This window comes from Hyposmocoma kahamanoa, unplaced genomic scaffold (genome assembly GCF_003589595.1).
Source record: "Hyposmocoma kahamanoa isolate Upper Pololo Valley unplaced genomic scaffold, ASM358959v1 119, whole genome shotgun sequence".
Lineage (NCBI taxonomy): Eukaryota > Metazoa > Arthropoda > Insecta > Lepidoptera > Cosmopterigidae > Hyposmocoma > Hyposmocoma kahamanoa.
Window position 1 is genome coordinate 483674 of NW_020653409.1, and position 14776 is coordinate 498449.

Genomic DNA, 14776 nt, shown 5'->3' on the forward strand with positions numbered 1-14776 from the left:
AGTCTCATTCCTCAGAACAAGGGTAATACCAGGCAAAACAAAACCAAGTACAATGACATATAATTGTTCGTTAATTTTCAAATTGCACTCTTTTTTTCTACACCGATTCATTATTATTGTAACCAGAACAATAGTATTGCTAACACACTAACTTGTTACATAAACATTCCATTTCACGCTACCCTGTTAGAGCAATGGACCTACATTCGAGGTAATCATAATTACTTTAGTTTTAACTGTGTGTCCATTTAACCGTATAGTTTTAAAACACATAACTGAGATGCGGAAGGTTTGTCAAGCGCCTGTGTTTGCACTTTAAGCTATTTATCACTTGACAATTTAACAATGAATGTTTTGTTTATAACGTTTATAAATGCACAATAAAGAAATGAACATTCACTGTTAAGTTGTCACTTTAACATTTGTTTGTCATTGTTTTATAGCTTGCAACATACAGCTAATAATAGAAATGGGAATTCCGCATGATTTGTATTCTTTATTTGTTATGGTGCTACTTTGAATTGAGTAACAGTTATTTTGTTTTTTCCTTAGGGCGAATTAGAACAACAGTTACTGCAAGCGAATCCCATATTAGAAGCCTTCGGTAATGCTAAAACAGTTAAAAACGACAACTCTTCCAGATTCGTAAGTAACTTTCTTCTATTATTATTGATACAAAGACGTAACGAACACACAGAACAATTCCGTCGATCTGACCGGACTCATTCCATGACGCCGAGTCAGCAGACTTCAAGAATTTCTCTATGTGGTTGTTGCAGATCGTTCCTATTGGGTTTTAAACGGTTGTTCTGCCGCAACACCACCTGTGATTATCTTTCTTTTGTTTCAAGTGTAATCACCTTATAATAATACCGGAAAATTGCACATAGAAACTCCTTTTAACAAGATTCAAGTTTAATTGTCAATCCCAACTAATATTATAAATGCGAAAGTAAATCACAAAAATAAATTTTAAAGGGAGTGAAATAGGGGACGATAGTTGTTAAGGGGAACAAATAACACTATGAAAATTAGTGAAAAATAAACAAAAAAATTAAATGTTCAAAAAATTTATTTATTGATGTTCTTTGGATTTAAGGCCATTAATTTTTTCATCAGGGTAAATTCATTAGAATAAACTTCGACGCGTCCGGTTTCATAGCGGGCGCGAACATTGAAACGTACTTACTAGAAAAATCGAGAGCGATTCGACAAGCGAAGGATGAGAGGACGTTCCACATATTCTACCAGCTGCTCGCCGGAGCCACGCCCCAGCAGAAGGCGGAGTATATTCTTGAAGACCCTAAGAGCTATCACTTTTTGATCAATGGACCTTTGCCTGTACCAGGTGTGTCTCAAATCCATATTATATTACTCCGGGGCACTATCTAGTTACCACACAGACCAAGTTTATCGGCCGTGAATCGAACGCAACGTCTAAGATCAAAGCTAACTAACTTAGGTTTATTCAATATCATATGAGGTTTAACTATCTCGAGATCTAGGAGACATTTGGCCGTTACGCACTTAATAACACCTCAGGGGCTGTTTATTAATATGGACATAAATGAATGGGTATTTATTGTATTAACTTTTATTACTGTATTAACCATCTCCACCACCACCATTCGAACCATCAGCGTATTTGTTAAATTTTTTTTTGTCCACTAGGCATAGACGACAATGCAGAGTTCCAAGCGACGATCAAGTCAATGAACATAATGGGCATGAACAATGAGGACTTCAACTCGATATTCCGGATAGTCTCCTCAGTTATGCTCTTCGGCTCCATGCAGTTCAAGCAGGAGAGGAATTCGGACCAGGCCACGCTGCCAGACAACACAGTTGCGCAAAAGATCGCGCATTTACTCGGTACGACAGTTTTAGCATTTAAAAAATTATCATCATCATTTAAATAAATACATTAGTTATGATTCCTCTTCTCTTTTTTCAGGTCTCTCTGTCACAGAAATGACGAAAGCGTTCCTGAAGCCGCGCATCAAAGTTGGTCGCGACTTCGTCACCAAAGCCCAGACCAAGGAACAAGTTGAATTCTCCGTGGAAGCCATCGCTAAGGCTTGCTACGAGCGCTTATTCCGATGGCTCGTCAACAGAATCAACCGTTCTCTAGACAGAACTAAAAGGCAAGGAGCCTCCTTCATCGGCATCCTCGATATGGCTGGTTTCGAAATCTTCGAGCTCAACTCCTTCGAGCAACTCTGCATCAACTACACAAACGAAAAACTCCAGCAACTTTTCAACCACACCATGTTCATCCTCGAACAGGAGGAGTACCAGCGTGAAGGTATCGAGTGGAAATTCATTGATTTTGGACTCGATTTACAACCCACGATCGACTTGATCGACAAGCCTATGGGAATCATGGCTTTGCTCGACGAGGAGTGTTGGTTCCCGAAAGCGACAGATAAGACTTTCGTTGAGAAATTAGTCTCAGCGCATTCCGTCCATCCCAAATTCATGAAGACAGACTTCCGCGGTGTTGCAGACTTCGCTATCATTCATTATGCGGGCAAAGTGGATTACTCTGCCTCACAGTGGCTGATGAAGAACATGGACCCGCTCAATGAGAACGTGGTCTCCCTGCTGCAGTCTTCGCAGGACCCGTTCGTCTGCCACATTTGGAAGGACGCGGAAATAGTTGGCATGGCCCAACAGCTGACTGACACACAGTTTGGCGCAAGAACCCGAAAAGGAATGTTCCGAACGGTATCCCAACTGTACAAAGAACAGCTGACAAAGCTGATGGCGACGCTCAGAAACACCAACCCGAACTTCGTGAGATGTATTATACCGAACCACGAGAAGAAAGCGGGCAAGATTGAAGCGCCTCTGGTCCTCGATCAGTTACGATGCAATGGTGTCCTTGAGGGTATTAGGATATGCAGACAAGGCTTCCCCAACCGCATTCCGTTCCAGGAGTTCAGACAACGATACGAGCTGCTTACGCCGAACATTATTCCTAAAGGCTTCATGGACGGGAAGAAGGCTTGCGAGCAGATGATTGAGGCTTTGGAACTCGATCACAACCTTTTCCGAGTTGGACAGTCGAAAATCTTCTTCAGAGCTGGAGTGTTGGCTCATTTGGAGGAGGAGCGAGATTACAAGATTACGGACTTGATAGTGAACTTCCAGGCGTTCTGCCGAGGGTTCCTGGCGAGGAGGAATTACCAAAAACGGTTGCAGCAGCTGAATGCGATTAGGATCATTCAAAGGAACTGCGCAGCTTACTTGAAATTGAGGAATTGGCAATGGTGGAGACTGTACATAAAGGCGAGTCATTTTGTTTTTTTAAAATCCAAATATGATTACCTTCTACATTTCAAAAGATAGAAATGTTGTTTTCCGGCTCACGATAATCTATGCCCCTTTGCAATCGACGAAAATCCGACTTAATCTGCAAGATATACCTTATCGTCACGCGTTATACTATTACAGCTATAATACCAATTACACTAATAGGAATAAAATTCATAATTCAAAAACATTATATTTACGTAACTGCCTCCGTTGACTTCGTTCTTTTTTGTAAAAACATCCTCATTTAAAATGCGTAATTCAGATTAGTTGATTCCGTGATTACTTCAACCAAAATAAGGCTAGTTTTCATTATCAGATTGACTCTCTATAGAGTTCTAAATCGATTAAACGCACAGCCAATGCCTTAACATTCTCAGAGAATGTATATTTTGAAAACAACCTTGTTAATAACTTAGTTATGTAAATCGACCCACTTGTTCAGTACTTAGGTAATTCACATTATGTTTTATTAACATGTAGGTGCACTTAAGTATAATCCATTCATGTGATTTATTTTACGAAATGTAAGAAGCTTGCTTTCATTCCTAGGTAAGATGTTTCTTATATTCACTATTATAAGGGGTGATCAGTATTCATTCAAATGAAAGTATTAATATAATAACTATTTAAAGTATTCTAAAGTATCACACCTGGAGTCTATCCAAAGTGGTATAGCTGTCAGTTTCGATGCCTAAGGCTCAATTTATATTGAGGCGGAATGGAATAGAAGCGATTATAAAAATTCGCTTCCAGTCCGTTCCCTCAATATAAATTGAGCCTAATGAAACTTAGTTTTTAACTAGAACAGTACACTGCACCCACTTATCACATCAATGCTTTTCATATGCGCTCGTCCATTAGGGTACTCTTGACCTGTACTTTCTTTAGGTCAATTTGATCGCTGCTCGCATGTGAACCACCAGTTTAGTGCACCTCGGTGGACCACAGGCAATTACTTATATTGGTGGTGCGGTGGTCCACTTCGAACGGTCCACCTAAGACGTTAACAGTTTAATGCTGGCCATTATAATATTTATCACGTTTTTTTTATGGTTAGTTCTTGGTAGGTCCTTACCAACTGAGCTCATACTATAAATCTAATCTAAATCTCATCTTGTCTACATTTCCCAAGCAACTCTTTCTCTTGTCATAAGATTGAAATTCATGAAACGAACTTTGACTTCGATTAAACAAAAATCGCGAGATAAGTATTTCGTATTTACAAAACGAATTTTGTCTATGTTCAAGCAAGAAATTACAAAATAAACTCAATGAATAATTTAATGCAAATCTCCCTTGTTACACTCCGCAATTTGTCCATCAGATTCACTCCAAGCCTTCTCAAAGTTCACTCTTCTATATTGAACATATTTAATTATATTATTTTGGTTTATTTAATGTCGCTTAATTATTTATTACTAGATTATATAGGAAAAGATAAGTAATCTATCTAGATGTCTTTACTTGTGTTAAATTATCGATAGGACAAAAGCCGCGTGTACTTGTGCGGTTGGTATAAAAATGTTACTCTGTATTTTGATTATTATATTTAAATTCTCAGTTAAAACAATGTATACTATATTATCTTTAATTTCAATGGGAACTTATGATACATTGCTCTTAAGAACATAGTACCTAGTAGTAGCAATATGTGTAGGTTTTTTTAAATGTTTCTTATTTACTGAACCAAAACACCATGTTTTTACTACTAAGAACGAACGAATGCAGGTGCAACAATTAACTTGTTAGACTATACATTTAACTCTGACCACGTGTATGTGTGGTATCATACAGTGGTATTTCAATGATGTTTTTGCTACAGGTAAAACCTCTGCTAGAAGTGACGAAGCAAGAAGAGAAGTTGACGCAAAAGGAGGACGAGCTTCGGCAGATCCGCGACAAGTTGGATACGCAGATGAAGCGGTGCCAGGAGTACGAGCAGAAATACCAGCAGGCCAACGCCGAGAAGACGCAGCTGGCTGAACAGCTGCAGGCGAGTACTGTACTCGATGTCTTTGGCGATCGAGTATGACAGGGTTTTTTTGTTAATTTATGATACTAAAGTAATGGGTTGAACAAGTCGTGCGTCTGATGATAAACGACACGTCTGTGCATAACAGTTGCACTGCCACTCAGAGCTTTAAATCGTAAAAATCTGAGGTGCATTGCCTCTACGCCCATCATCCTGAGACGTAGTTGAAAAGTCCTATGTGCATGTAATTTCACCAGCATGCTTACCCTTCAAAACCGGAATGCAGTAATGCTCACATCACTGCTTGGCGGAAGAAATAGGTAAGGTGGCAGTACTTCCCTGGAAGAACTCTTTCACAAGGAGCTCTACTGCTACTAGATAGGTCATCGGGTTGGGGTCTAGTAATAATAAAATAATAATAAATCTAGTGCCTGGCCTAGTTTTCTTTATAATGACACTTGTTCGGCATTTTTCAGTAGTAGACCGAGAGGTGTGTTTATGAAAATTTTTAAATGGTCATTTACATCCAGTTTTGCCCTGGGGAGATTGTTTATATTCTTTGAGTTTTAAAAGAAAAACGAATAAATTCTAAGTAAGGTAAATACTCGAGGAATCTTTTTTTTAGTAAATTAAGGCTGCTTACAAAAGTACTATCACGCTATAGAAAAAAAAAACGACGAAGCAACATGTCCTTTGTGCATTAGTTCCACCTGTAGTAATAATTAGTGTATGGGTTCATAATTTGTTGAGGTCCTTGACACTTCGCTCGTTTCGTATGTCGGAGTTTTGTCGTCGGAAGTAAGCTCCGTGCGCTGTCTCCAGGCCGAGCTGGAGCTGTGCGCCGAGGCCGAGGAGTCGCGCGCGCGCGCCGCGGCGCGGAAGCAGGAGCTGGAGGAGCTGCTGCACGACCTGGAGGGCCGCATCGAGGAGGAGGAGGAGCGCTGCTCCCAGCTGCAGCAGGAGAAGAAGCGCCTGCAGCTCAACATACAGGTACGCAGCTGCAGGCCATGCACCATAGGGTGGTTGTATTCTTGGCATCTTCGTGACATGACAATCACTTACTAGGTCTCATACCATGTTAATATATTATGTAGATACCCATAAACTTGTATCCCACCATCGGTAAAATTTGAGCACTGTTTTATTATGTACTCGTATACTTGTACCACTTTTTGTAAACCATATTTTAAGCAAATAAAAATTATTCATTCGTTCATTCATTCCATAAGGGGATATCTCAGTAACCCCTCCTTCTATTGCCTCAGATCCTTTTTTTATTGAGATTTTTTTATCCTGCCAATACCACAGTACATTCTAAGCCAGGATCAATACCCCCTGCTCGTTCTACATCTAATTCGCACGGAGACATTAAAGCGGACACCATTCTACGAGGGTCTGGCGTTGATAGAATGTCGAAATTGGATTCGTAATAATATCGTTTTCAGTACTCTGAATCGAAATTTCTGACATCGGCGTAGTAAGCATACTACTTGGAGACAGTCGTCGCCCGAAACTCTGATCGAAATTCCACAGCTTGCTTTTGGGCGGTGATTGACTCAACTCTGACTATGGCTTACGTGTTTACTTATTGTTACTATTATATTGTACAATATGAATAAAGAAATAAATAAATATAACGCCGATTTACATATGATTCCAGGACCTAGAAGAACAGCTGGAAGAGGAAGAAGCAGCTCGGCAGAAGCTGCAGCTCGAGCGCGTGCAATGTGATGCCAAGCTTAAGAAGCTCGAGGAGGACCTGGCACTCAGCGAAGATACCAACCAAAAGCTCCTCAAAGAAAAGAAGGTACGTTTAACTTGCCTTAAACATAATGACTGTAGTAAAGTTAAAGAAAATAAATGTTTACTAATGCGGAGACATTTTTAATTTGTTAGATTATAGAAGAGCGAGCGAACGACTTATCACAAGCGTTGGCTGAGGAAGAAGAGAAGGCCAAACATTTGAGCAAACTCAAGGCCAAACAGGAGTCCGCTATCGCCGAATTAGAAGAAAAATTGCTCAAGGTAAGAATCTTATCAGTTAACATTTGTTACTATAATGCAACCGCGAATGGAAACTAAATATACATGATTTATTTAGACCACTTTACAAGCAAAGTAAAGGGATTGCTTAAGGCATTTGAACGCGAGCCTAGATTCTAGGAGGTGAGATGTGGGGAGCCGCCTCTCGCGTCCCGCTATATGTGTGCTTAAAATTAATGTGAATAAGAACGGACGTAGAAAATTTTCCACAAGTCCGACGTTGACAAGCGCCCGATGGCGACTGACGGGGCAGCGGGCATTGCGGCGTGTCGTTAAACCACTGGGGAATTTTCATTTGGGTTAAATGTGAATTTAATAACTATAGGGCTTTAGTTGAAAACCAAAATTTGGCAGGTTCTCTGTAGTATTTAAAGAAAAATATCGACGCCTTACTTTCACAAACGCGTATCTTATGAAGAGTGCTTATTCAGGAGATGGCAAAAATTGACATTTATTTTAAATTTCTTATCAAGGATATTAATTTGGATGCATTACTTTAAAAATAGGTAAAAGCCAGCGTGTGAATATGAAGGAAATTTGATGTAAAATCATCCAGAAAATATGTATATATGCAATGCATTTTTTGCATTTCAATTACTTTGTTTTTTAAGATACGAGTTTGACGTAAGGCGACGATATCTCCGTATAAAAATTATGTGCAAAGTTAGATATTTTATTCTGAAATAATTCGTTTTAGATTTTTTACCGTAAATTTTCGATCGTGTAACGAATTAGCACATTCTTCAGACAATATACTTAGGTGTATCGTATATTTATAAAGACCTTTATTTAATAGTAAATACCTAAACCATTTGATCTGGCAAGACAGTTTTGTCCTGCTTCTCCTCCAGTGAGTCGCCTTAATTATAGTTCGGAGTAGACAGATACCCTCAGACAGAGTGTACTTACCTAAACTTCAAGGAAATGCTAAACCTGATGCAAATAAAAGACTTAAATCACAATAAAATAGTTATGGTTTCACTTACAATTATAAGATTTTCTTTATATCGTCGTGCAAGTAGTATTAAAGGTAAAAGGTGCGTATCTGCACCAAACCAAGCTTTAATTTATGTTGTCTACAGACTGGTAACAATAGGGTTGCCACGACATTTACGCGGATGTGATTTGGCCACTAAATGGGAACTCATAATCAAATGCTAGTTACGCTTAATTGCCCTATCCCCGACGATATGGTACCGTAGTAAAGGAATTGCTAGTTACATATCAAAAGTATAGAACAAAATACAATACAATAATTTCGGGGTTTCCGAGGGATGTATTATTCATTCTTTGTGTGTACTTCCTTGTACTTGTAAATATAATTTCCCAGTTTCAATCTGTGTTCAAAACTTATTTATTTGTGGAAGCACAGGCTGTATAGGGTTACAGTCAAACAGTAGGTGTTTAGTTTAATCTTTTTCATGCCGTGTATAACCTTCCAAAACGACCTTTATGGAAAGAAGAACGAAAACGGGATAAACATTTATTTGCCTTATTAGCTACTGCGTCGCTACTGTATCTCGTTTGCATCACTGCTAAAAGTCGCAGTGTGTGTCGCCGCCTAAGAGCGCTTGATGAGGTGCGGGGTTTGTTTCCCGGTAGCAGCAATAAAACAAATTATTCGAAATTATTTGTAACCTGGTTGTTAGTATTTGGCGTCAATGGTAATTTGACGTCATTGTCTGGCATAAAAAAAATTAATTCAGCGCATTAATGGTTTCTCGCTGTGTCAATACAGGATCACCAGCTAAGACAAGAGGTGGAGCGCGCGAAACGGAAGATCGAGACAGAGTTGCAGGACGTTAGAGAACAACTCGTCGAGAAGAAGGCTCAAGTTGAAGAATTACAAATTGTACTCAGTGAGTTGAAATATCCAGTTTAATTATAAAGTAAGGAATACTGTGCAGGCTGGAGAGTATTTGCAAAGATAATATAATACTGTAGCAGTATTTGTAAACATTTGAATCATATTGACATGCAATATAATAAAAGAAAATACAAGTTAATAATAGACAAACATGTGAAATGGGTCTGTAATTTGGCTACACAGATTTGTAATTGTTTTCAGAACTGGCTTGTGGTACACGGTTTGCAATTATGGATTATTACTGTGTAATGCATTGCTTTAGTGCTGTTGCGATGCTTGGTTATTATTTTTCATGTGTTCCACTGTTGAGTACGGTAATATTATTGATATAAAGCATTTATTTATTGAACAAGAGCTTAATTGTGTTAGTACTTTGCACTATTTTCTATTAATTAATGTTAATATTTAAAGTCTCTATACAGTCTATTTACATCGCTATTGATTTATATTTGCAGGAAATTATGTGGGTGATCATGTATAGTATAGTGTAGGAGCTGTCTCGCGACGTACACCAGGGATTTGGCGTAAAAAAACCAAGAAAATAAAAATATAGTTCACACGTTGACTTAATACAGTTTGAGGACTTGGGAGCAACTACAGAACAATAATTGTAGTAGGAGTGCTTAGAGGGCGGGGTACGTGTGCCAACAGTGCGTGCAGTTCCACATACTTGAGCTTAGTCCGCCATGTTCGCTTTGTACCTTGTATTGTTGTGTGAATTTTGGCGACAGCGGTTTCGGTAGTAATCGAGGCTTAATGGCACTTTCATTGTTTCAACTGCCTCCGTGGCCGGACGGTTACCTACCGGTTTGCCACGCAGAGGACCCAGGTTCGACTCCCGGGCCGGGAGAACTATTTGTATGGCTTACATTTATTTATTTCGTGAGTTTGGGTGTAATTTGTAGTTGTCTATGGTACCCGTGACACAGGGTTTCCCTAGTGCGAAGCTATTATTGTGTGCATTATAGTGCGTACTGTTTTTTATTATTTGATTTAATATATATAAAAACATTACAGTTTCTCTTAGGTAAATACATAGTCCCATAAAACTGAGTAATCTGTTTGACTGTGGGATCAAATGAATATCACTTTTATATACAGAACGTTAAGTATATTTTTCGCAACACGTATTTTAACAATAACCAACAAATGCTGAAACGAAAGATGTTTAAATTTGCTTTTCTTGGGTTCGAGTCAAATACGCCTCTTTAGAGTTCTATCTCCGTAGTAAGGTGAGAGTCCCAGACATTTGTGTGCGAAGCTAAGTTGTCGCGGCGTCCGCAGCGAAGCGCGAGGAGGAGCTGGCGCTGGCCATGGGCCGCGCGGACGAGGAGGGCGCGCTGCGCGCGGCGGCGGCCAAGGCGGCGCGCGAGGCCGAGTCGGCGCTGGCCGACGCGCACGAGGACCTGGAGGCCGAGCGCGCCGCGCGCACCAAGGCCGAGAAGCTGCGCCGCGACCTCAACGAGGAGCTGGAGGCGCTCAAGAGCGAGCTGCTGGACTCGCTCGACACCACCGCCGGTGAGGCCCGTTCTAATGTCAGCCGCGCATTGGGAAGGTGAAACGGCACAGCGCCAGCAACTGGCCTGTGTTTAATATCTTTAACTCGTCCATTCGGCCGTACGGGAAAAACAGCAAAACGTCTAATTACAAATCAGACGGAATCACATTTCGTCGGTAATTAAATATTACATTTTTCCATTTTCGTCCATTCTAGCAATACTCGAGTTAAACTGGCCGATTTGAAGTGAAACAATTGACCCTTCGGGTTGTCACCGTAATGATTTGGCAAAGTAGTTTTCAAACAAATTAAATGACATTTCGTCTTTATTTATACTCGATAGCCCCTCTTGACAATTAAACAGTAGCTTCAACACGCTACGCAGAGAACTACAACTGCATGCATTAATTATTGTTTTATCAATACGTTTTATGTTATATAGTTGCACAAATATGAAATGTGCTAATTATACGATTGACAATGTTTCTAAACAGCCCAACAAGAACTAAGATCGAAACGTGAACAAGAAGTGGCAGTGCTAAAACGCTCCCTGGAGGAAGAAGCGACGACACACGAAGCCGTGCTCACCGAACAGCGGCACAAGCACTCGCAAGAGCTGCAGCAGCTCAACGAGCAACATGAGCAGCTCAAGAAAGCTAAAGCTGGTAAGTCTACTGTGATTATTCTGTAAACTTTGCAGAAACTTATCTGTTCAGGTAGTTCCATGCTATCTAAAGAGCCAGAACTGCAGGCCTTGTCAAACCGTAACACTGTATATTCACTTACAGTGTTTTGATTTAACAACGCTCATATGATTTCCCTATACCTTGACATTTAAACTTTGGAGGTATTAGAGTTTTTGAATGAGATACGAAACAAAATACATTGTAAGTTTTAAAATCGCAGCAATACAGTTTTTGGTTTGACAATTACGCGTGCGAAATGCAGTAGAGTGTTGCGGAGCGCCCTAGTTAGCGAAAACTCTCAGATCGCGCGCAAATGTCTCAGTAGCGGGTATCTACTAACATTCCTCGGTGATAGTGCAAATCCGCGTATGTAGTAGTAAAGGCGCGTATCACCATTAAACCAAATTTTACAGGTGAGAGATTTAACGTTCGTTATTTAGATGGCCACGTCTTTCATTTTTGCACAGAATGTTGTCTACCGACTCATAACAATATGATCTTAAATCGCGTTAATTTGGTTGCCAGATTTGATGAAATGTAATTTTATTTTTATGAGAAATAACTTTTTTAAATTTGACCAACTTCTGCTGTCCCGATTTTTTCGTCCCATACAATGATATCACACTTGTAAGAAACTGAGTCTATTAGCGTAAAAAAAATTAGACAATTTTGTTAATTTTGTATGAAAAATATTTAGCATTTGTTGAACAATGTCAAAAATGCATTCAGCGGGTTGTATTTCGAAGACGATGCAAATTTCGGCAATATATACCACTCGCCAGAGATGTCAAGTATGTCCGTTCAGAAAGAATAATAAAACGTACATGTAATGCATGCTAGATCATTTGATACTGTACTGCAATAGATGCAGCAGTTCCATGTTTCTGATTGACGAGGAAGACTGTTTTTTTAGTTAGAGTAACCTCTCTAATTCATAATACTTTAGTAAACATAAAAGATATAATCATAGTTATGTTTTCAAACATTTATTGCTAGAATATACTGATATTATTTTGTTTTATCTTTATGTCCAAAGAACCCTAGAACCAAAAACCAAATTATTTAATACGTATTTATTAAAATCGATCAAATTCGATCGATGAAATTCGGGTCTTCTTCTTCTTTTAAATGTTATGGCACCATCGAAGTAATCGATGATTTAGCCAATGTCCAGTTGAGGAGCCTCAAAAATTGACCGGTGAATTTGGACAGAATTCACTGAGCGGAGAATCTACAAATTTACAAGGTCACGATGGCACGGTGCAATTATTTTCACGTCATTGTCGCCGGGTTAACATAAATTTCGTAAAGATATGTTCAAATATTGATGGTCCCTAGCATTTTTATTTGATGGACGCTCTGCTTTCTCGTATACAATCTATTTTTGAACCAATCTCCTTATATGAATTTAAGTTTCTGTTCCGCAAACTCCGCGACACTGCCATTAAAAACATTTGACGTTCCATTTCCAAACATTCTAAACCATACTTCAAAAACCCAAAAAATTTCGATATTCTTATTATTTATAGCGCATATATTTACGAGGAAATTTGTATTGTAGTTTTTAGTATTTGTGTTGCCTGTAATGGCCGCAAAGGAACGCAGGCAGAAAAATGTGACTTTCGGTATATCAAAGGACGACAACTTCGAAGTGGAATCGTACACTTACCCCCGGGAGGAAGAAGGCAGTTCGTTCAGCTCCGCAAGGGATTACTGGCAGAGCAAAACTATCAGGGGTAGCGGCACCCTTGACGCGAAAAACAAGTCGTTGTATTGTGAATAATTTTGGCTTTTGTCAATTTGTACCCAACAAAGTAGTGGTTGGATTAGCGCAAAAAGGAGTACACCTCAATAATAATTGATAATTAAATAATTCATTTCGACATATTGACAAATGAATACGTACTACATTTTAGTACCAGACAATTATTGGTGTGAGACAAAAGATCTATAGTTCAGCAATGGTGGGCTGATATTATGCCATGTTAAAAAAAATGTTCTGACAAACACACCAACTCCCTGGTCTCAAACTGGAGAATTCCCTGTCTTATGAATACCAGAGCAACGGAATCCATTCATTTCGTTTATCAAATTGGTCTCACCGGGAATCGAGCCCGGGACTTCGATCATGAGATTGCCATAGCAAACGAGTAAGTAGGAAATGGGCTAAGCTGAGGTTGTGGTGTGCAGGCCTGGAGAAAGCCAAGCAGGCGCTGGAGGCGGAGAACGCCGACCTGGCCACGGAGCTGAAGAGCGCCAGCGCTGCTCGCGCCGAGGGTGAGCGCCGCCGCAAGCAGGCCGAGGCCCAGCTGGCCGACTTGGCCGCCAAGCTGGCCGAGGTGGAGCGCGCCAGGTCAGTATCGCCCACACTTCGCCCGGAGCGTAGGGTTGTCACATTGCTGTTTTAGTTGACATAAGTTTAAAAAATTAAGGAGTTTACAATATTCTCGTGCTATATTGAAATAACCTTCATTTGACGGCATTTGCAGTATTATATATTGATATTTTTATACCGGCATGGCGTATTGGTGTCTCGATTATCCTAGCGTGATCCTAAAATGGACATGATGCTGAACAGTTCTGAAGTTGATGCACCATTTTCCAAACAATTTGTGTTTAGACACAACAATTAACACATCTACTCGATACCTCCAATAAACGCTAAGCCAACTGTCTGTTCTTATTTTCGAATTGTGTTTTTTGTTTCTTTATTTTATTTCACAAACTTCGCGGAGCTTAATATTAGTAAATAAATGTGGTTGTTTACAAAAACAACAGAAAATTACCAAAAAATTAAGTTGACCTAGTGTTCATTATAGGTATCGTACTGTTGATGTCAATTTTTTAAACACCCGAGCGAACGCTTGATTTGTGAACTGTAATGAATGGAGCGTGCTACGACGCGAGTGCATCACGAGATTATGCGAATGCGTGCGTTCGTACACGGTGCGCGGCGGGCGTGTACACATACATGCCGTGCTGCTACGTTTGTACGGAGTTATCATACTTGGAGTTATTGACACGAAATTCCATCGACACGTCACAAAGCAAAAACATTCATGTGGCAGGGCCGAGATCCAGGAAAAGTGTGTGCGGCTGCAGAGCGAGGCTGAGCAGGCGCTGCAGCAGCTGGAGCAGGCCGACCTAAAGGCGTCTGCTGCCGTCAAGCAGGCCGCCGCCGCCGGCGCGCAGCACGCCGAGGCTCAGGTGCTACATTTTTATAAAATAACCAAAAGCTTTAAGAAGTAAATAGTAAGAGTATTTAAACTATCGTATTTCTGAACGTCTTTTTGTAACAAATATTAAAGGATGATCCCTGTGACAATTTAATTTGACGTTTGAAGCAAATTTTCGCTCTATTTTTCTGACGTATGGATGTGTGACTTGTTTTG

General features: G+C 39.9%; 1 protein-coding gene across 4 annotated transcripts in view; it reads left to right on the top strand.

Moving 5' to 3' along the window:
* LOC113240019 (myosin heavy chain, non-muscle) overlaps nt 1-14776 on the top strand; it is a 124959-nt gene that overhangs the window by 95150 nt on the left and 15033 nt on the right. For all 4 annotated transcript variants that reach the window (XM_026477218.1, XM_026477217.1, XM_026477219.1 and 1 more), the window contains 13 exons: nt 553-645; nt 1120-1348; nt 1672-1872; nt 1955-3291; nt 5141-5311; nt 6113-6280; nt 6951-7097; nt 7187-7315; nt 9072-9192; nt 10485-10718; nt 11193-11363; nt 13575-13737; nt 14453-14591. In XM_026477218.1, the coding sequence (XP_026333003.1) occupies nt 553-645; nt 1120-1348; nt 1672-1872; nt 1955-3291; nt 5141-5311; nt 6113-6280; nt 6951-7097; nt 7187-7315; nt 9072-9192; nt 10485-10718; nt 11193-11363; nt 13575-13737; nt 14453-14591 (3303 nt within the window). The remainder of the gene's footprint in view (nt 1-552; nt 646-1119; nt 1349-1671; nt 1873-1954; nt 3292-5140; nt 5312-6112; nt 6281-6950; nt 7098-7186; nt 7316-9071; nt 9193-10484; nt 10719-11192; nt 11364-13574; nt 13738-14452; nt 14592-14776) is intronic.